This window comes from Sus scrofa, chromosome X (assembly GCF_054392235.1).
Source record: "Sus scrofa isolate SSC_HxYL_T2T_F1_AM1 chromosome X, Sscrofa_HxYL_maternal_Yorkshire_Landrace_v2.0, whole genome shotgun sequence".
Classification (NCBI taxonomy): Eukaryota; Metazoa; Chordata; class Mammalia; order Artiodactyla; family Suidae; genus Sus; species Sus scrofa.
The window spans coordinates 50541977-50563791 of NC_139401.1; the positions used below are offsets into that span (position 1 = coordinate 50541977).

At 42.2% G+C, this 21815-nt stretch overlaps 1 protein-coding gene and 1 pseudogene across 12 annotated transcripts in view; one reads left to right on the plus strand and one right to left on the minus strand.

The window, feature by feature from the left end:
• The window catches only part of PHF8 (PHD finger protein 8), a 111226-nt gene extending 97420 nt beyond the window's left edge, over positions 1-13806 (minus strand). For 6 of the 12 annotated variants that reach the window (XM_085007978.1, XM_085007976.1, XM_085007975.1 and 3 more), the window contains exons 1-2: positions 12238-12998; positions 11139-11328 (exon numbers count right to left, since the gene is read on the minus strand). In XM_085007978.1, coding sequence (XP_084864104.1) covers positions 11139-11236 — 98 coding nt within the window. In that variant the 5' untranslated portion in view covers positions 11237-11328; positions 12238-12998. Of the gene's footprint in view, positions 1-11138; positions 11329-12237; positions 12999-13389; positions 13467-13562 lie in introns of those variants that run through there. The other 6 variants (XM_085007974.1, XM_085007983.1, XM_085007980.1 and 3 more) reach the window with 2 other exon arrangements.
• A 918-nt stretch (positions 13807-14724) lies between these two features.
• LOC146394610 (U6 spliceosomal RNA) lies at positions 14725-14825 on the plus strand (annotated as a pseudogene).
• Positions 14826-21815: the final 6990 nt, after the last annotated feature.

The window sequence follows — 21815 nt, forward strand, 5'->3', positions numbered from 1 at the left end:
TCACATGTAAAAGAAAGAAAGTAGACACCTGGTTTATACCACACACAAAAATTAACTCAAAATGGGAGTTCCCGTCGTGGCCCAGCAGAAACGAATCTGACTAGGAACCATGAGGTTGTGGGTTCAATCCCGGGCCTCACTCAGTGGGTTGAGGATCTGGCATTGCCGTGAGCTGTGGTGAAGGTCACAGATGCAGCTCAGATCTGGCATAGCTGTGGCTCTGGTGTAGGCCAGTAGCAACAGCTCCGATGAGACCCCGAGCTTGGGAACCTCCATATGCCATGGGTGCGACCCTAAAAGGACAAAAGACAAAAAAAAAAATTAACTCAAAATAAACTAAAGACTTAAATGTCAGACCTGAAACCATGAAATTCCTAAAAGAAAACATAGGGAAAAAAAGCTCCCTGGTATGGATGTTGGCAATGGTTTTTTGGATATGACACCTAAAACACAAGCAACAAAATCAAAAATAAGTATCAAAAATAAATAAAAAGTTTAGTTTGACCATAAAAAATTAAAAGTTTCTGCACAGCAAAAAAAAAAAAATCATCAAAATAAAAAGGTAACCTACGGTACTATAGTACTTACAAATCATATATTAAAAAGGGGTTGATATTCCAAATATATGAAGAACTCATACACTCAGTAGCAAAAAAAAAAAAATCTGGTTAAAAAGTGGGGAGAGGAACTGATTAGACAAGTTTTACAAAGAAGATCTACAAATGGTCAACAGGTTCTTGAAAAGGTGCTCAACATCACTAATCATCAAGGAGATGGCAAATCTAAACCACAATGAGATATCACCTCAAGCCTATTACAATGGCTTATTATCAGACAAGTGTTGGCGAGCTCATGGAGGAAAGGGAACCCTGTGTACTGTTCATAGAGTTGTATACTGGTGCAGCCCCTATGGAAAACAGTATTGAGGTTCATCAAAAAATTAAAAATAGAGGGGGGAAGAAGCGGGATGGATTGGGAACTTGGGGTTAACAGATGCAGATTATTGCCTTTGGAATGGATTAGCAATGAGATCCTGCTGTGTAGCACTGAGAACTATGTTTAGTCACTTATGATGGAGCATGACAATGTGAGAAAAAAGAATGTATACATGTATGTGTAACTGGGTCACCATGCTGTACACTACAAAAAAATTGTATTAGGGAAATAACAAAAATAAAACTACCAATAAATAAATAAATAAGGAGTTCCCGTCGTGGCACAGTGGTTAACGAATCCAACTAGGAACCATGAGGTTGCGGGTTTGATCCCTGCCCTTGCTCAGTGGGTTAACGATCCAGCGTTGCCGTGAGCTGTGGTGTAGGTTGCAGACGTGGCTCGGATCCTGCGTTGCTGTGGCTCTGGCGTAGGCAGGTGGCTACAGCTCCAATTCGACCCCTAGCCTGGGAACCTCCATATGCTGTGGGAGCGGCCCAAGAAATGGCAAAAAGACAAAAAAATAAAAAATAAATAAATAAGTAAATAAATAAAACTACCAGGGAGTTCCTGTTGTGGTGCAGCAGAAGTAAATCCAATTAGTATCCATGAGGATGCAGGTTCAATCCCTGGCCTTGCTCAGTGGGTTAAGGATCTGGAGTTGCCATGAGCTGTGGTGTGGGTTGCAAACACAGCTCGGATCTGGAGTGGCTGTGCCTGTGGCATAGGCTGGCGGCTGTAACTCTGATTGAACCCCTAGCCTGAGAACCTCCATATGCTGCAGGTGCATCTGTAAAAACCAAAAAAATAAAACCAAAATCCAAAAAACAAACTACCATATGATGCAGTAATTCCACTTCTAGGTATTTATCTGAAATAAACAAAATTACCACGTCAAAGAACTATCTGTACCTCCATGTTCATTGCAAACATTTATGATAATCAAATCAAGGAAACAAGCTGAGTGTCCATTAAAAGATGAACAGATTAAAAAAAAGTAACATATATATATATAAAAACACCACACACACACACACACACACACACACACACAAAATGGAGTACTATTCAGCCATAAAAAGAAGGAAATCCTGCCATTTGCAACAGAATGGACAGACCTTGAGGGCATTACGCTAAGTGAAACAGGTCAAAGACAAATACTGTATGGTTTCACTTGTACGTGAAATCTAAAAAAACAAAAACCTCAAACTCACAGAAAAAGTGAGCAAATGTGTGGTTACCCCCCAGAGGTGGGTGTGGGAGAACTGGATGAAGGTGGTCAAAAGGTATAAACTTCCCACTATAAGATAAATAAGTACTGAGGATATACTGTATAACATGATAACTATAGTTAACACTGATGTATGGTATATTTGAAAATTGCTAAGAGTAAATCCTAAGTTCTTATCACAAGCAAAAAAACTCATTTTTCTTTCTTTTTGGTACAAATATGAAACAGGAGTTCCCGTCGTGGTGCAGTGGTTAACAAATCCGACTAGGAACCATGAGGTTGCGGGTTCGGTCCCTGCCCTTGCTCAGTGGGTTAACGATCCGGCGTTGTCGTGAGCTGTGGTGTAGGTTGCAGACGTGGCTTGGATCCTGCGTTGCTGTGGCTCTGGCGTAGGCCAGTGGCTACGGCTCCGATTCGACCCCTAGCCTGGGAACCTCCATATGCCGCGGGAGCGGCCCAAGAAATAGCAAAAAGACAAAAAAAAAAAAAAAAAAAACAAAAAAACAAAAAAAAAAAAAAAACCAACCACCAAATATGAAACAGATGTTAACTTACTGTGGTAAATCATTTCACAATATACGTAAGTCAAGTCAATATATTCTACACTTTAAACAGTACTATATGTAAATTATATCTCAATAAAACTGAAAGAAAATATATTGGAAAAAAAAAGAACGGTGCTTCAGCAACCTGTAAGACTAAAAAGACAAACCCAAAGAGATCCACACTGAAAAGAAATAGCATAATCAAAGCCCTGAACATAAAAGACAAAGGAAAATCTTGAGAGGAGTAAGAAAAATGACATTTCCTAAAGGAGAACACCAATCTGAATTACAGAGGATCTCTCATCAGAGTCCATGGTGGCTAAAAGGAAGTAGCACAACAGTTTTCAACAGATTAAAGAACTGGAAACCCAGAATCTGATATCAAATGAAAAAACCCCTCAGAATTCAAGGGAAACCAACACATTCTCATATGAAGGAAAACTTAGAGTATCTGTTACCAGTATACCAATTCTAAAAGCACGGCTAAACGAAGCTCTCTAAACAAAAAGGAGAAGTTCCTGTCATGGTGCAGCGGAAGCGAATCCAACTAGGAACCATGAGGATGTGGGTTCAATCCCTGGCCTTGCTCAGTGGGTTAAGGATCCGGCATTGCCGTGAGCTGTGGTATAGGTTGCAGACATGCTCGGATCTGGCATTGCTATGGCTGTGGTGTAAGCTGGCGGCTACAGCTCTGACTAGACCCCTAGCCTGGGAACTTCCATATGCCGCAGGTGCAGCCCCCCCCCCCAAAAAAAAAGACAAAAAAATAAATAGATAAATAAAAAGAAAATGGTAAAAGAAGGAATCTTAAGGGAGTTCCTGCTGTGGCTCAGCAGTAATGAACCCAACCAGTATCCATGAGGATGTGGGTTCAATCCCTGGCCTTGCTCAGTGGGTTAAGGATCTGGCATTGCTGGGGCTGTGGTGTAGGCCAGCAGCTGCAGCTCCAATTCGACCCCTAGCCTGGGAACATCCATATGTCACAGGTGGGACCCTAAAAAAAGAAAGAAGGAATCTTAGGAACATAAAAAAGTAAGAGAGAACAAGGGAAAGTGTGAAAATATGGGTACATACAATATACTGTCCTTCTCCTCTTGAGTTTCCTAAATCATGTTTGATAGTAGAAGCAAGCAAACAATTATAACACTGTATGATATGGTTCTAATGTATGTAGATGAAGTATTTAATATAATGACAAACAGGGGAAAATAATTTATTTATTGCTTTTTTTTTTTTTTAGGGCCACACCCATGGTATATGGAAATTTCCAGGCTAGGGGTCGAACTACAGCTATAGCTGCCGGCCTATGCCACAGCCGCAACAACACCATATCTGAGCCACATCTGCAACCTACATCACAGCTCATGGCAATGCAGGATCCTTAACCCACTGAGTGAGGCCAGGGATCAAACCCATGTCCTCATGGATACTAGTCAGATTTATTTCCACTGCGCCACAATGGGAACTCCAGGGTAGCATAATTTAAAGGGAAGTAAGATTTCCACTCTTCACTCAAACTGGTAAAATATCAATACCAGTTGATTGTGGTAAGTTATGTATGTTTTATGTTAATACCTACAGCAACACTGAAAAAGCTATACAAAGAGATATACTAAAAAAACATAATCGATAAATCAAAATGGAATTCTTGAAAAGATTTAAGTAATCCAAAGGAATACAGGAGAAAGAAAACAGATAAAGAACAGAGGGAACAAACAAAACAAAACAAAATGACAAATAACATATCATTAACAGCATTAAATATATATAGTCTAAATAAACCAATAAAAAGAGATTGGCAGAGCAGACAAAAATAATTCTGAACTATATGCTATCTACAAGAAACTCACTTCATACATAATGATGTCAGCTGAAAGCAAATGGATAGAAAAAGATATATCATGCAATCTTTAATCAAAAGAAAGCAGGAGTGGCTATATTAATGGATACATGAATATCCTATAAAGTGGACTTCCACGTAAAGAAAATTACCAGAGATAGAGAAGAACATTACATAATAATTAAAGGGTCAATCCACCAACACACGGCAATCCTAAATGCATCTGCATCAAACAACAAAGCTGTAAGATGTGAGGCAAATGACAGAACTGAAAGGATGAATAGAAAAACTGACAATTATAGCTGGACACTTCAAATCTCCTTTTCAACAAGTAACTGAACTATACAGAGAACCAGCAAAAAGAAGAATACAGCAGTACCATCAACCAACAGAAGTAAATCAACATTTATAGAAAACTACTCCTAATATCAGCAGGATATACATTCTTTTCAAGTGATCATGGAGCATTTATCAGAACAGACTATATCCTGGGCCATAAAACAAACCTCAGTAAATTTAAAGGAACTACTAAACTCATACAGAGTATATTCTCTGACTACTATGGAAACAAACTAGAAATCAATAACAGAAAAATAATAGGAAAATGTGCAAACACTTGGAAAATAAACAACATACTTCTACATAATTCATAGGTCAAATATGAAGCCTCAAAGCAAATTAAAAATCACATTTAACTACATAAAAAGGAAAACATAACAAAATTTGTGGGACACAGCTAATCAGTACTAACAGGGAAGCCAATAGCACAAAATGCTTACATTATAAAACAGTAAAGTCTCAAATCAATAATTTAAGCTCCGACCTCAAGACATTAAGAGGAGCAAAATGAGCCCAAAGAAAGCAGAAGGACGGAGATAATATAGTGCAGAAATCGGTAAAATTGAAAACAGAAAGACAATAAGAAAAGTCAATGAAACAAAAAGCTTGTCCTTTGAAAAGATCAATAAAACTGACAAACCTCTAGCAAGTCTATAACAAAGAAAAAAAGAAGACAAATTTTCAATATCAGGAACAAAATGAGATATAGATATCATCACAGAGCCAGCCTGCAGATATCAAAATAAAGGACTATCAACACCTAAATGTGACAACTTAGAAGAAATAGTTCAGAGTTCCCATTGTGGCACAGCGGAAATGAATCTGACTAGGAACCATGAGGTTATGGGTTCAATCCCTGACCTCACTCAGTGGGTTAAGGATCCTGAGTTGCCATGAGCTGTGGTGTAGGTCGCAGACATGGCTCATATCCCGCATTGCTGTGGCTGTGGTGTAGACCGGCAGCAACAGCTCTGATTAGACCCCTAGTCTGGGAACCTCCATATGCCGTGGGTTTTACCCTAAACAAAGACAAAAGACAAAAAAAAAAAAAAAAAAAGAAGAAATAGATCAATTCCTTGGAAAACACAAACTCCGACAACACATCCAACATAAAATAGATAATTTAAATAGTCCCCACGATGGTCAAGACATAGAAACAACCTAAATGTCCATGGACAGATGAATGAATAAGGAAGATATGGTATGTGTATACACACACAATGGAATACTATTCAGCCATTAAAAAGAACAAAATAATGCCATTCACAGCAAGATGGATACAACTAAAGATTATTATGTAGTGAAGTCAGAAAGAGAAAGACAAATATCATATGATATCACTTATATGTGGAATCTAAAATATGACACAAATGGACCTATTTCCAAAACAGAAACAGACTCACAGACAAAGAGAACAGACCTATGGTTGCTAAGGGAGAGAGATGGAGTGGGCAGTTGTGGTTGGCAGATGTAAGCTATTATATGTGGAGGGGAAAAACAATAAGGTCCTATTGTATAGCACAGAGAACTATATTCAATGTCCTATGGTAAGCCATAATTGAAAAGAATATTTTAAAGACCATATATATATATATATATATATATATATATATATATATATATATAATATATAAAACTCAATCACTGCTGCACAACAGAAATTAACATTGTAAATCAACTATATTTCAATTTTAAAAATTAAAAAACTAGCCCTAAAACTATTAGATAAATTGAATTTATAATTTTAAAACAAAAAAAGATTAAATAAAGATAACTAACCAAAGTGTTTATTTAGCATAGTTACTGGCACACTAGCTGGTGCTTAAAAACAAGGGCCACTACCATTTTATTTAAATCATTACACTCTTGGGGAAACAGAGGCTTCACAGAGATGAAATCCTTTGCTAAAAAATAACAGAGTCAGAATCTGAACCTAGATCTGAAGCCAGTGCCATTTCCTCTATAGTTAAGAGTCCACACCACAGCAACCCTCTTGGGGATGTATTAACCAATAACTTCCTTTATAGACAGGAAAATTGTAAAGGAGTGAGGTTTTGCCAAAGCCCTGGACATCAATAAATGCTTGCCAGCTAACTTCCTCCACAGTGTAAAGTGATGTTTCTCAAAGTTAGGGTACATAAAAATCTACCTGTTTGTTTTGTTTGTTAAAATATAGATTGTTGGGTCCCAACCCAAGAATCTACATTTTTAACAAATTCCTAGTTAATGAACCACACTTTAAGAACAACAGTGTATAGTAATGATATATTAGCCCACCCATTCCCCAACATTAGAAGCTGTCACACCCCAGAGAAAGGGAAGGAATTGAGACAGAACAATGCTCTAAACCAGTGGTTCTGAAAGTGGCCCCTATTCATGTACTGAATCTGAAACACTGTAGGTGGGGACCACCTATCTTACCTTTTAAGAAGTCTTCCAAGTGATTTGGATACACCCTAAAGTTTAAGAACCACTGCTCTATAAATCGATGTGCTTTGCAAAATCCAGCCCTCTACAGTAGAGGAATGGAGCTATATCATCTTTTCCCCACTTTTGAGACCCTGGGCTCTGAAGCCAGATAATTTTAAATTCAAATTCAGACTCAGAAAGTAATTTAACCTCAATGAGTTCGAGATTCTCACCAGCAAAATGGAATAGTCATTTTCCTTGTTAAGACCTTTCCAGGAAGTAATATGGCACTACTGCTATCTAACTGGACTTTAAGAAATATAGCCTATGGAAATCATCAGAAATCTTAACAGATTTATATCATCTATAGGCATTTGTGGGCTTAAATACTATGAGCAACCATGGAAAGTCCACAATATTTAGTCATTTTTAATTATGCCAAAGTATAGACTTAACTAGAGCAGTGTAAGCCTGGTGTGTGTGTGTGTGTACCTGTTATGCCAAAGTATAGACTTAACTAGAGCAGTGTAAGCCTGGTGTGTGTGTGTGTGTACCTGTTATGCCACAGTATAGACTTAACTAGAGCAGTGTAAGCCTGGTGTGTGTGTGTGTGTGTACCTATTATGCCAAAGTATAGACTTAACTAGAGCAGTGTAAGCCTGGGTGTGTGTGTGTGTGTGTGTGTGTGTGTGTGTGTGTGTGTGTGTGTGTGTGTGTAATGCACTGAGTAAGTAAGAGCAGCCACCCACCAAGGACCTGATAAGCCTGGGTGTGTGTGTGTGTGTGTGTGTGTGTGTGTGTGTGTGTGTGTGTGTGTGTAATGCACTGAGTAAGTAAGAGCAGCCACCCACCAAGGACCTGATAAGCCTGGGTGTGTGTGTGTGTGTGTGTGTGTGTGTGTGTGTGTGTGTGTGTGTGTGTGTAATGCACTGAGTAAGTAAGAGCAGCCACCCACCAAGGACCTGATTCTCAGCTGGATTCCTTATTCTCTGGCAGCCCAAAGAGAAAGGCATGAGAAAAGATAAAAGCTTGGTCTCTTTCATGAGGAAAAAAAAATTAAGGCAGTTAACTTATATGTTAGGGTGTGCACAGAAACACAGGACTCACCACAGAAATGTTAGTAAGGAGGGGCCTGGCCCATAAACCCATTTCCATATTTGTAAATTTGGAATTCTTTTCTTTTCTTTTCTTTTTTTTTTTTTTTTTTATCTTTTTGCTATTTCTTGGGCCGCTCCCGCGGCATATGGAGGTTCCCAGGCTAGGGGTCCAATCGGAGCTGTAGCCACCGGCCTACGCCAGAGCCACAGCAACGCGGGATCCGAGCCGTGTCTGCAACCTACACCACAGCTCACGGCAACGCCGGATCGTTAACCCACTGAGCAAGGGCAGGGACCGAACCCACAACCTCATGGTTCCTAGTCGGATTCATTAACCACTGCACCACGACGGGAACTCCAAATTTGGAATTCTTAAAAGGACTCGGTGGTGTTCCTTATAAATGTCAAGTTTCTACTGTGCAAAGATGTTCACCATGGTGTTTTTCTTGTTTTAACCAGCACCCAAATCAAAATGCAAAACATTTCCAGAACCCCCAAAGTTTCCCTCACATCATAATTTTATAATATAAAAAATTAGAAATAACATAAATATCCAACCTCAGATGAACTGACCAAGTAACTGATGGCAGAGATAATACAGTGGGATATCATAAACCATTTTAGATTAATATTGAATGACTTGGTAAAATACTCATAATGTTGAAGAGGAATTAAAACTCAGGTTACAAAATGGTACTTATAATATAATCCCATATTGTAAAAATATATGATTATATTCTAAGTCAAACAATGTGAATTAATGCAACAAAAAATTAAATAGTGGATTGTGCTGGAGAGTAGGCCCACGGATGATTTTTGTTTCCTTCTTTATTCTTGTTCTAAATTTTCCACAATGAACATGTCTCAAAGAGTCAGGAAAAAAATATTCAATGTTATTTGAAAAAGAAATATCTACTTTTCAGGCTTGGATGTGGATTAGATGAGATAAACATAAGCCCAGTCTGTCATGGGGACTGGCACACTTATGAAGCATTCATTCCTATTTCCTATTCCCAGACTGCAGAGTTAGGGTCTCTTTATTATGGGTAGGAGTTCACTGTACAGGTTTAAACCTACACAATCAAAAGCAGTGGCTACAGACAATAACTTTTTTCAAGAAAACCCATTCATTCATTCATTCATTCAAAAATGTACTCAAAATCTATTACATGCTTAGCATTGAACTAGGTTCTAAGGATACCAAAAATGAAAGGATCATCTCTGCCCTCGGGTACTACTGCTAATGAGTGACAAAGACATATTTATAACTATATGATGAAATAATAAGTTTCAATAAGGATGTACACAAAGTGCAATGGGAGCCCAAAGAAAGGAGGACTTCTACAGAGGAGGTATGCTGAGTTGTAAATGGGAGGACGTTAGTGGGAATAGCATGTGCAAAAACAAAGAGACCATAAAAGAGTATAAAATTTCCGCAGAATTATACAGGTAGTTCAGTCTTGCTGGGACATAATGAACAAGGGAGGAGGAATGACAGGAAATGAGAATGATCAAGTAGATCACAAAAAGTTTTGTCTATAACACAAAGGATATTGAATTTTATTCTGTAGGGGAACTATCAAAGATATCAGGAATCCCGAAAGGTATCTTAATTCCCACTTATTTCCAGGGGAAAGAAAAAGACCCCATCCTCTAGATCTGTTCCCTCTTAAATGAAAGTTAACATGAGACAGTAACTCTGCACTTAGCACGAAGTAAATATCAATAAAGATCAGCTGAATATGAATTTGAAGGTGCTGCACAGGACTATCCCTGCAAAGAGCAGAAATTTAGCAGCACCAAAACCTTCAGTCTGGTCTCGGGTGTGATAACAGGAACAGCTCCTTCGGAAAGGACTAGTGACAACTGAAAACTCTACAATCTTAACAAAATGCAACAGGGGGAGGGCACCATATACTGTTTTGTTGTACTCCCATGTACATATCCCTCTCACGGTTTTCTTCCCAGAGATGGGATATAAGTCCCAATAATGGAATAATATCACAAGTTTATTCCACACAACCTCTATGGAATCCTGGGTGACAGGTGCTTACGGGCACACAGTTAACTGGAGGGAATTCATTAGTGGTTTTACCCCTGCTGTTTTACCCAATATCTCCTCTGCTTAATTCAATTTAGCTGGATGGTTCTGCAGATAATACTGTAGAAATAAAATACTACTGCATTTCTGCCCCCATTTACTGAGTGCATGCAAAATGCTTCAAATAAACAGGAAGGGTGTATTAGATATCTTTTATAGGTGAAGACAAAGAGGCTCAGAGAGGCAAAGCAACTTGCCCAAGGTCACTCTGATAGTAAGATGCAAAGCCACACTCAAATCCATGTTTGTTGGACTCAGATATCTCAAAAATGCAGCACCATCTCCCCCAAAGCCAGATCTGAAGCAAAACAAAATTGCCAGAACACACACACACACACAAAGATACATTCTTTGTAGCTGGAAAGTATTTTTCTAAAGAAAAAAAATCAGATATAGGGTACAAAGAAAATATACATATGGGAAAAGAGAAAAAGAGGAGGAACCAGAGGCCAATGTCAGCTAGGCCCTAGTCTACAAGGATTCTGGAAGAATCTGGGTCTGGGAGGTGGGCTGGAGTTAACTGTCTATAAGAGAGGGGAAATAAGTTTCTGAGCAGGAACCTAAACCAGAGTTAAGAAAGGAGCAATCTAGTGAGTGAGCACCTGGCCACTGCATCCTGTCCAGCGTGGCCTGCCCTCCTTACCTGCCATGAAACCAGTCCTGGCACATGTCACACTCAATCATGAAGCGGGTCACATCATAAGGCAGCCGACAGAGGCAATACACCGGTACCGAGGCCATCTTCGCCGGGCCTTGGAGCGTTCTGCGGCGGGCCAGGTTCTTAGCGTCAAAAGGAGCGGGAGGCAGCAGCACGCGTCCTCTCTGGACGAAGACTGGGCACAAACAACACTTTTTACGGAGTGAATCAGGTCTCCTAGGGTACCAACCCTCAGCTTACAAATGGGCAGTTACCGCTGCGTGGATGCAACACAGCTGGTGGGGCTGTAGGGGGCAATCGGAGAAAGTCCAGCCGGCCGCCAGAATTTCTTTAACAAATAAAGAACGGCGCTCCGCCGTCGAGGCTTTTTTCCCCCCTCCCTACCTCCTTCGGCCCCCAGGGTCAGTGATAACTTCTTTCCGGGTTCCAGGGAAAGATCTGACGCCTTTTCAGGAAGCTTCTTTAATCCCTCACTGCACCCTCTCCTTGCTAGCAACCTTGCTTTCTAGGGCTCTCTTTATTATGACGCAAACCGTAGCCCAGAGGATGGGGCGGGGAGGGGGGGGTACCTCAGAAAAAGCCCCCTCTCATCCCCAAAACAGAGGCAACTAGAGTGAGATGAGAGATGCCTGGAGGTCCCCAGATTACTCGAAAATTACCTCGATGCCTTCTGGAACGAGGCAGACAAGACTAGGCGCCCAACTCAAAATCACAGTTCTGGGGTCGTGTTCTGAGAGTTTAATGATCTGCTCCTTCACTATCAAAATCATTCCATCCCCGATCAGTTGGGAGTCTGATCACCCCATCAATCTCAAAACTGATCAGCTCACCATCTACTTCAAAGACAGGGTTCTTGTTGCACCCCAGAAACTCAAAAGAATCGCTTCAAACCCCTCTGAAACAGACTAGAATTTCCTCACACTGAAGCAACTAAGCCACGATTTTCCCCCTATAGCTCTGAAACTGGCAGGCATCTCACGGCCCCCTCCAATTAACCAAGACTCCACCGTCCCCCCAAAATGACAGGGATCTTATCACAGATCCCGAAAGTGACAGGAATATCCTTGCAGCCTCCGAAACTTACGAGAATCTCTTCACGCCTCCCAAACTGACAGGAACCTCCTCACGCCCCAAACCTGCCAAGAATGTCTTCGGTCCCAACCCTAGAGGGACCTCCTCATCCGCAAAGCCGCAGGGATTCCTTACGCCCGCGGAGCACAGTTCCACCGAAGCGCCGGTGGCTGGGCTCGCTCTGGAGCGGCTCGGCGCCTCGCTCAGCGGAGGCTCGGCCGGCAGTTCCGGCCCCACAGGCGGCGCGCGCCGAATTCTGGGATCGTCACGGCAACGCGGAGAACCTCGCTCGCCTTCCCCTCAAACCACCCGCTGGGTCGCGCGGCCCTGGCTGCCCAGAGGTGCTTCAGAGCAGCTTTCTCCACAGCTCTGCCTCGGGCCCGGCCGTTAGGGCCTACTGGAGACCGCGGTTCGGGCCTAGTCCGGCGGCCGCCCGACGAACGGGCAAGCGGCGGGGTCGCTGGGCGGGCAGGAGATCGCCGCGAGCAAACCAACGATGATGGAGATGAACCGGCGGCCCGGCTGGAGACAAACAGCCCGAAAAGTCGCCGGGAGAAGCCCGGTGGCGGTGGTAGGCAATTCGAAGTAGTCAATAAAGTTTATTCAAAACAACGAGGAAGTTGAGGCGGAGAGGGGAGGAGAAATATGGGGTAAACAGCTACCATATTGAGAGTGGCGACGCCGCCACGGGGAGGGGACCCAGCCGCCATCTTATGAGGGCCGGGCACCCGAGGTAACCGCGGCAGAGGCGGGGAAGGGCGGGCCCCGGTTCCCGCGTGACGCCGTCGGAGGCGGAGCGTTAGCTTGAGAAAGTGGGGCGGGGCCTGGCTACCTTTGGACCCGCACGACTCCCCAGGTACCCAATCGACGCCGAGGACCTTGAGCCAAGAGGCGGGGAGGCCGCCATCTTAAGCGAGGCAGGCGCTTGGCTCCATTTTGAGTGGGGCCAGAGTCTTCCCCGCCTTACCCCTCCTCCGGGCGAGTTGGGAGTTAAGGCCCCCCCCACCAACAGCACCACCACCATACACACATACACACACCCCTCCTCCCTAGCTTTCTCCTCCTATAAGAGGAGATGAACTCTGTGACTGAGCGCCGCCAGCATAATAGGCGGCGGCGGCGGGGGCGGGTCTTGGTTCCGAGTGGAGGCGGGGTGAGTACTCACGGAAGCTTCTGTTCTTTGTGAGCGCCTTCAGCAGGACAGGCCCTTTCACACGGTCTCGGGGTCGTTTACTCTTCACCCTGCAAGGGAAGCTCTGTTATTATCCCCAAGTGAGGACACGCGCTTAGAGAAGCCAAGTGGCTTGAATTTCAGAGCCAGGAAGTTGAACCTTGCACCTTCTACTACCCCCTCGTCCTGTCCTTGGTCCCTGGGTCGTAGTTCCTCTGTAAAGCCTCTGTCAACTTCCCAGCTCCCTCTGAAATCTCTCTTCTTTGACTCTCCTATTTGAGTTCAGTTCAGATACAGTTCAAGGATTTTCACCTGTCCCACGATTTTCTGACTACAGCCTGAGGGTGGGGTGGCAGAAGAGGTTGAGTAGCTTGAACTCCACACACATGCTTCAAGGTGGCGCTGGTTTTCTCAGACATTCTAGAATATTCCCTAGGAATCCTCTTACTGTTTCATTTTCTTAAAGGGTCCCACCGCTTTAGAAAAGAAAATGTGTTTGTGCACGCACCGAGTTCCTAAGTGATGGGGGTTTAGGCCCTGGGGATACAATGATGAAAAAGAGAGGCTTTGCAGTGGGAAATTACCAGCCAGTGCAGGAGACAAGCTTGCAAGTAAACAATTGGAATAGAGCACGCAGATACCTCTAGCAAGGTGCAAAATGAGGCTAAGAAAATGCCTCAGAAGCTGATTGCTGCTGTCAAGGAAGATTTCAGAGAGACATGGAAGGTATATAAAAGTTCGCAAAATTAACGTTTTATGTGTAAAAGGATTATCATGTACAAATGCACGGATGCACATGGGAAAACAGTTACAAAAAGAAGCTAAGTATTAGATTTTGTTCTGTGAGCAATAAGAAATCACTGCAGGCTTTTGAGTCACGTTTGTGGCTTAGCCACAGGACAATCCAGGTTTAGTGGGACTCAAAGCTTACACAGTTTGTGTGGTAGGATTTCATTAAGAATATAGAGTTGTAAATAGAAGATTAAGTTCAAAGGTAGAGTATTCCTAGAGGTCATTCCTATACCTGACTAATAACTATAAATAGAAATGATTCAAACTATATACAAATGTCCCCACGAAACCCAAACAAAAATGCATCCCCCAAATCAACTTCCACTTAGCTGGATCTCAAAAATGTCTGAGGCAGCTCCACCACCACCTAATACATGGAAAATGTGAGCAGAAAACCCTCAGTGGAAAGGGACAGCAATTTAACCAGTTGTGGTTTAAATATATTTTGCAGTCCTTATGAAACATGACCATGTGACCATATGGCAAGGGACAAGCCCTGCAGCTTAAGCTTTCTTAGCTTCACAAGGCGGTAGGAGGGTATTCACTTCAGCAGCACATAGATTAACTTGGAAAAGAGAATATTAGCATAGCCCCTGTACAAGGATGACATGCAAATTTATGAAGTACTCCATAATAAAAGGGGAATAAAGGGGGAGGCGGAGAGGAGGAGGCAGTTGCATTAGTCATGAAAAAAAGATGAGGCCTGAATCAGAACAGTTGCAGTAGGGGTAGAAAATGATCAAATAAATGGGATATTTTGGAAGTTGAATAGGCAGGGATAGGAGACTAATTGAAAACAGTGGGTGAATGAGTGAAAGGAGCTTGAGTTCATTTCTGGGTTGGTTGTCATTTCTGGATGATGGTGCCATTGACTGAGCTAGGATACACAGAAGGAAAAAGGTTTGGTGGGGAAGAAGAAACTAAGTGTAGTTTGAAGTGTCTTAAGATGTGTGTGGAACATTAATTCACTCAATTCTTTGTGGAGCATCTACGATACATGAGGCACTGTACTAGGTGTGAGGATGTAGTGGTAACCCAGATAAGGTCTTGACCTTCACGGTGCTGACATTCTTCATGGGGGTCAGTCAATAATCAGACAATTTCATATATATATTTATTGAGCACCTACACTATATGAAGCACTGTTCTAGGCACTGAGGATTCAGACAAGGTCCCTGTCCTCCTGTGATTCATAGTCCAGTGAGGGAGACAGACAATAAAGTAAGTCAAATAAGAGAATTTCAAACACTTATTTGCAGTGAGTGCTATGAGGAAAATAAAAGAAGTTGTAAGACAGAAAGCTTTGAATAGAATGTAGTCTATTTTAGATAGTCAAGGTGATAGGGGTGGAGTAGGATAGTTACACAGGTAATTGTAGAAGTCCCAATACAGGACTGGGACCGTAGATGGGGAAACCTGGGGAACTCTGAGAGGTAATAATAAAATTGCTCAAGAGGGCCATCAGAACAAAGAGGCAGGCTTGCTTGACTAGTGGAGGCATGAGATATGCCTCAGGTCATTGGGTGGGGGATGGGGTGAAGCCTGCATTCAGGTTCAGACCAAGGGCAGGAGTTTAAGGACCACCCTTCTGCTGATTTGAATAAGCACCATAACTGTCCTAGTTTGACCTTATAGGGTCAAATACTCTCTTGTGGATACCAAGGAGGAGCTACTACTTAAAGAGGAAGAGGTGGTCTTTTCCAACTCCCCTTGGATTATAAAGCTGTAGCCCACCTAATCCTCAGGGCAGAGCCTCCTTGCCTGCCAGTTTGCATCGCTTACAAACATCCTATCTTAATAACTCTATTTCTTGCCTATCCCTTTGGCTAAGCAAAAAGGAATAGGCAAGAAATAGATTTGTTAATCTATTTGTCTCTCACTGGATTCCTTCTGTACTTTGAGGCACAAAGAACCTGAACCTCAGTAAGTCCAGACACTGGGTGAGTGATTCATACTTAAAAACTGTGTGTTCAAGTCCCAGTCTGGGTTTAGGCTGGGTTCGAGTGCTGGAGCATGGGTTCAAGTTCCAGTCTGGGTTCTGGCTAGGTTCAAGCCGTAAGTGCTGTCACTTTGAAAGGAAGGCCTTTTGGAAAAGCCAAGATGTGAGCTAAGACCTGAATAATAAGAAGAGCTGGCCAAGGACAGGGCAGAAGGAATTAAAAAGTTCAAAAGCCCTAATGTGGTGGGGGCCAGTTCAGGGCATCATCTATCCGTTATACTTCCTGAGCATTTATGATGGACTGGGTGGGGTAAGGGTGGGATTGTACACTCCTTAAGAGTAGACACAGGGTGTGGTCTCCAGACATGAATAAGAGACCCTGTGTCTACCCTTAAGTAGTATACAATCTAATGAGGTAGGCAAGTTTCAATGAACAATAACAAAACTGAAAAAGGTCAAACCCTAAGAGCTACCTAGAGTTATGAACAATATGTGTAGGAATAAAAAGGGAGCCCAAATTAATTCAAACATGTTCAGTGGGTATATCAGGAAAGGCTTCACAGGAGGAGGCATTTGACCTGGGTATAGTGGTACCCACACCTAAAAGTTCCTCCCCAGTGTTCTTGAGTGGTAGGGTTGGGGCATTAAAGGATAATGGGCAAAGGCGAAGCTGTCAGGGGGTGAATCTGAGGCAGTTAGATTTGCTGACAAAGGAATTTGCACTGCCATGGATGGGAGGCAGCTGGCTGTTGCCCTGGAAATATGTGCTACAGCTGTCTCACAGCCTCAGCACATGGTCTGAACTGGCCACAATAGTAAAAGAGTGTCCTGGAAACTTTCCTCCTGTACCCCGCCTCCACTTAACAGCTGCAAACATTTACTTTTAATTACCTAGACAATAGTAAATGTATTCCTATTGTAAACATTCAAACAGACTAAAGATCTCCCCTGACCACTCTCAATTCCTGCTCTTTTCTGATTCATCTCTCTGCATATATGTACATATAACTGTTGAGATGAAAAATTATGAGGGCCAAAGTGGACTAAAAATATGTGAAGAAAAATGGGGAAAAATAGGAAAACATTACATGAGGAAGAACAGACTTGCTCAAAGACAGACTCAAAAGTATAAGGGCAGTGAAAATAAAAGGCAACATGGGAGTTCCTGTTGTGGTGCAGTGAAAACGATTTCAACCAGGAACCATGAGATTGCGGGTTAGATCCCTGGCCTCACTCAGTGGGTTAAGGATCTAGCGTTGCTGTGAGCTGTGGTGTAGGTCGCAAATGCGGCTGGGATCCTGCGTTGCTGTGGCTGTGGTGTAGACCGGCAACTGTAGCTCCGATTTGACCGCTAGCCTGGGAACCTCCATATACCGTGGGAGCGGCCCTAAAATGCAAAAAAAAAAAAAAAAAAAAAAAAAAAAAAGCAGCATGATGACAAGTAACATTATCTGAGAAGTTACTGTGTGCTAAACACTAAGTCACTCAATCCTTACAACAACCCTATGAGGTAGGTACTAGTACTATCCCCATTTTATGGATGAGGAAGCTGAGTCTAGAGAGTTTGAGATCACATAGCTGGTATGCATGCAAGCATGGTTCCTAGTGATACAATTCCAGACTCCAGGCTCTTCACCATTCCATGTGTAGATTTAACAGCAATAGGTATCTCTAAGATCCATATAAAGAGGGAAGGTGATCAACAGTTCTTTGCATAATTTGCATCACAGAAGCAAAATGGGGTTTACACTCATTTGGAATGAAAACTACCAGCAAGGCAAACTAGGTAGTTGAGAATACCAACTCACTCCTCCAATGCCATCTTTAGGGGTGTGCCACAGGTAGAGAGCTCTGCTTTCAGAAAAGGCTTCAGGCTTGGATTAATGCTCTCCTGTAGCTACCTTGACATTCTTAGTAATTTTCTTTGAACCTGTGTGGCAATGGAGCATATCCATGAGCAGAAAAGATACTCTGGATGGCAGTAACCACAGCCTGTGGGCACTGCAGGAGATGTGCATGCTGAGCACTCGGCCAGGCCGCCTGGCATGTACAAGAAGATCTGGGGCACCATGGAGCCTAGAGAGGGGAACGTTGGGCCAGTGACCATGATGGCAGCAGTAGCAGAAATAGCAGCTGTGGTGGCAGTAGCCATAACCCTGAGAGAAAAGACAGCCCCTGCATCGAAAGAGACCTGTGGTGAAAGACGGTCTTGCCCTTTTGTCACCAGAGCCTATCCCTGTGACAGGGGCACAAATATTAACTCTGGCCTGAGCACTGGGACAGGAACTGCTGGCACTCAGTAAACTTTGTCAGTAAATTACTACAAAATAAAAAGGTACTTGTAGACATTTCAATAAAGTACGAGGCGGGTATTAGAATTCTTCGAGGAGTTTATAATAGCTCATTTTGAAAACTAGTGCAAAATTACAAAGCAAATATCCACAGTCTAAGAAATGGAAATTAAAAATCACCACAGTAGACATGTTAGATGAAAGCTTTGGATGAACCAATTACTAATGAGGAAGACAACGCAAAAGTGTTTTCTTTATAGTTGAAGAAATAGTGGTAGAATGCATGAAAAGGCATTTTGAATTATAAATAAATTATGAAGTCAGTTTCATTTCTTGTATGATCTTGTCTTAGTCTGTTCAGGCTGCTATAACAAAAATGCCAATGTTTGTTTGCTAATGAACAAACATTTATTTCTCACAGTTATGGAGGCTGGGAAGTCCAAGATGAAGGTGCGGGCAGATTCAGTGTCTGGTGAGAGCTCCACTTCCTGGTTCATAGATGATGATCTTCTTGCTGTGTGGGGAAGGGGTGAAGGAGCTCTTTGGGGGCTCTTTTATAAGGGAACTAATCTCATTTATGAGGGCCCCACCCTCAAGACCTACTCACCTAGCAAACACCCCACCTCCTAATATCATCATACTGGGGGTTAGGATTTCAGCGTATGAATTTGGGGCAGGAACACAAGCATTCAGTCAACAGCAGACTTCCACAAGTTATAAGACGTGTCAGAGGATAAATTTATATTTAAAATTAGTGCCATTGTATAAATTTATATTTAAAATTAGATTCAGACTTAGACAAAGCTGATTTGTATGAAGAGTTAAATCTTTCTAGAAAAATTGGTCTATAGGAATCATCAGGTCTAGATGCATGAAAATTTGTATCTTGAAATGATTTATCAAGAATCTGTCCCAATGTTGTCACAGCCTGAAAAACACAGTGCCAATGACAGTTGCATCAGCAGAATGCTCCTTCTCAAAATGAAGTTATCAAACATTTGCAATATTGTGACTGATGTTGCCTCATTCAAAATGAGGTTGCTAAAAATATAAATTTTGATGACTAAATAATTGAATTTGCAGAAAAGCAAGCCAGAAAAATATTATGATCAAGACATCATATTAGTAACATTATTTTATATAAATTATGATAAAATATTATTCTGCAGTTTGTAATTTTATGTTGTTATTCATGTATCACTATTATCCCTCTTATGTTTTATAAGTAATAATTGTTTTTTTTTTTTTTTTTTGCTTTAAGGGCCACACTCATGGCATATGGAAATTCCCATGCTAGGGGTCGAATTGGAACTGTAGCTGCCGGCCTACACCACAGCCACAGCAATGCCAGATCCAAGCTGTGTCTGCAACCTACACCACAGCTCACGGAAATGCCGGATCCTTAACACACTGAGCAAGGCCAGGGATCAAGCCCACATCCTTGTGGATACTAGTTGGATTCATTTCTACTGTGCCACAATAGGAACTCCAGTAATAAAATATTCTTAAAGAAAAAGCTTTATATTTTAGTGCCTTTAATTGCACTTTCCACCTCTCCCCTGGGTTTTGAACAAGGAATCCTCCATTTTCATTTTGCACTGGGCCCCACAAATTATGTAGCAGGCTCCCATTCTTGCTGGATGGTAATTGTGAGATGATTTGAGAGGACTGTAGATACTCAAAACAGCCTCACTGCTCTAACCAAATTCCTCTCCACTGGGAGTAGGGGGTGGGGGTGGGTAGAGACAACATGACAATACAGAAAAATGGAGGTAAATTAATGTGGATATTTGTTCTTTTCACGTGAATGGGCTCATACTATTCGTATTATTTGGCCAATTGCTTTCTTCACTTGGCAACTTCTTTGAGATTTTTCTACAAGGAAAAAAAACTCAACATTCTTCATTTTTGAATTCTTGTTCAGGGAATTCCATAATTTGGATGGGTCTTGATTTACTTCTCCACTCCCCTGTCGGATATTTAAAGTGGTTTGATTTTTCAGTAATACAGAGCTGCAGTAAACATACCAGCAGGGGCCTCCTTGTGCACAGGCATGTTTCTCTAGGAGGGAGTTGCTGGGCCAGGAGGTATGGGTATTTTCAATCTTAATACATACTGCTAAATTGCCTTTCAAATGTCAATTTTCACTCCCATAATCAGTGTATTTTCACATTTCCTAAGACTCTGACCTTTAAACTGTTTGCTAATCTGATGGAGAGAAAAAAATGGTAACTCATGATTGTTTTTAATTTACATTTTCCAGAGTTCCCATTGTGGTGCAGCGGAAACAAATCTGACTAGAAACCATGAGGTTGCAGATTCGATCCCTGGCTTTGCTCAGCGGGTTAAGGATTAGGTGTTGCCGTGAGCTGTGGTGTAGATTGCAAATGTTGTTCGGATCTGGTGTTGCTATGGATGTTGCATAGGCCAGCAGCTGTAGCTCCAATTAGACCCCTGGCCTGGGAACCCCCATATGCCTTGGGTGTGGCCCTAAAAAGACCAAAAATAAATAAATAAAAAATAAATAAATAAAAAATGAATAAACTGTAGGAGTTATTTATATATCCAAATATTAACTCTTTGGCTATTAGCTATATTGCTATTTCCCCATAGTATGTAACATGTTTATGGCTTTAGATACAGAGCCAGAGCCACAGCAACATGCCATATTTGAGCCGCATCTGCAACCTACACCACAGCTCACGGCAATGCCAGATCCTTAACCCACTGAGCAAGGCCAGGGATCAGAACCCTAAACCTCATGGTTCCTAGTTGGATTCGTTTCCGCTGCGCCACGACAGGAACTCCTGTTTGTTTGTTTTTGTTTTTGTGTTTGGCTGCACCCACAGCATACAAAAGTTCTGGAGCCACAGCAGTGACCAGATCCTTAATCACTAGGCCACCGGGGAACTCCTAGGCCATGCTCACTCTGAAAGCCCTAGTGGAGCATCTTTCCTTGCCTCTTTTTAGCTTCTGGAGATTGCAGTTCTTGACATTCCCTTGACTTGTAGATGTATCACTCTGCCTCCAGTGTCACATGGTGTTCTCCCTATGTGCCTGAATTATTCTCTTCTTATAAGGACCGCAGACATTGGCTAAGGTCCACCCTAATGTAATTTGACCTCATTTTAACATGTTTCTATCAGCAAAGACCATATTTCCAAATAAGTTCATAATCACAAGTTCTAGAATTTTGAGAAGACACTATTCAGCTCAGTACAGAGTGTCACTTTTTTTTTTTTTTTTTGGTCTTTTCTAGGGCCACAGCTGCAGCATATGGAGGTTCCCGGCTAGAGGTCTAATCAGAGCTGTAGCCGCCGGCCTACACCATAGCTACAGCAACACGGGATCCTTAACCCACTGAGCGAGGCTGGGGATCGAACCCACAACCTCATGGT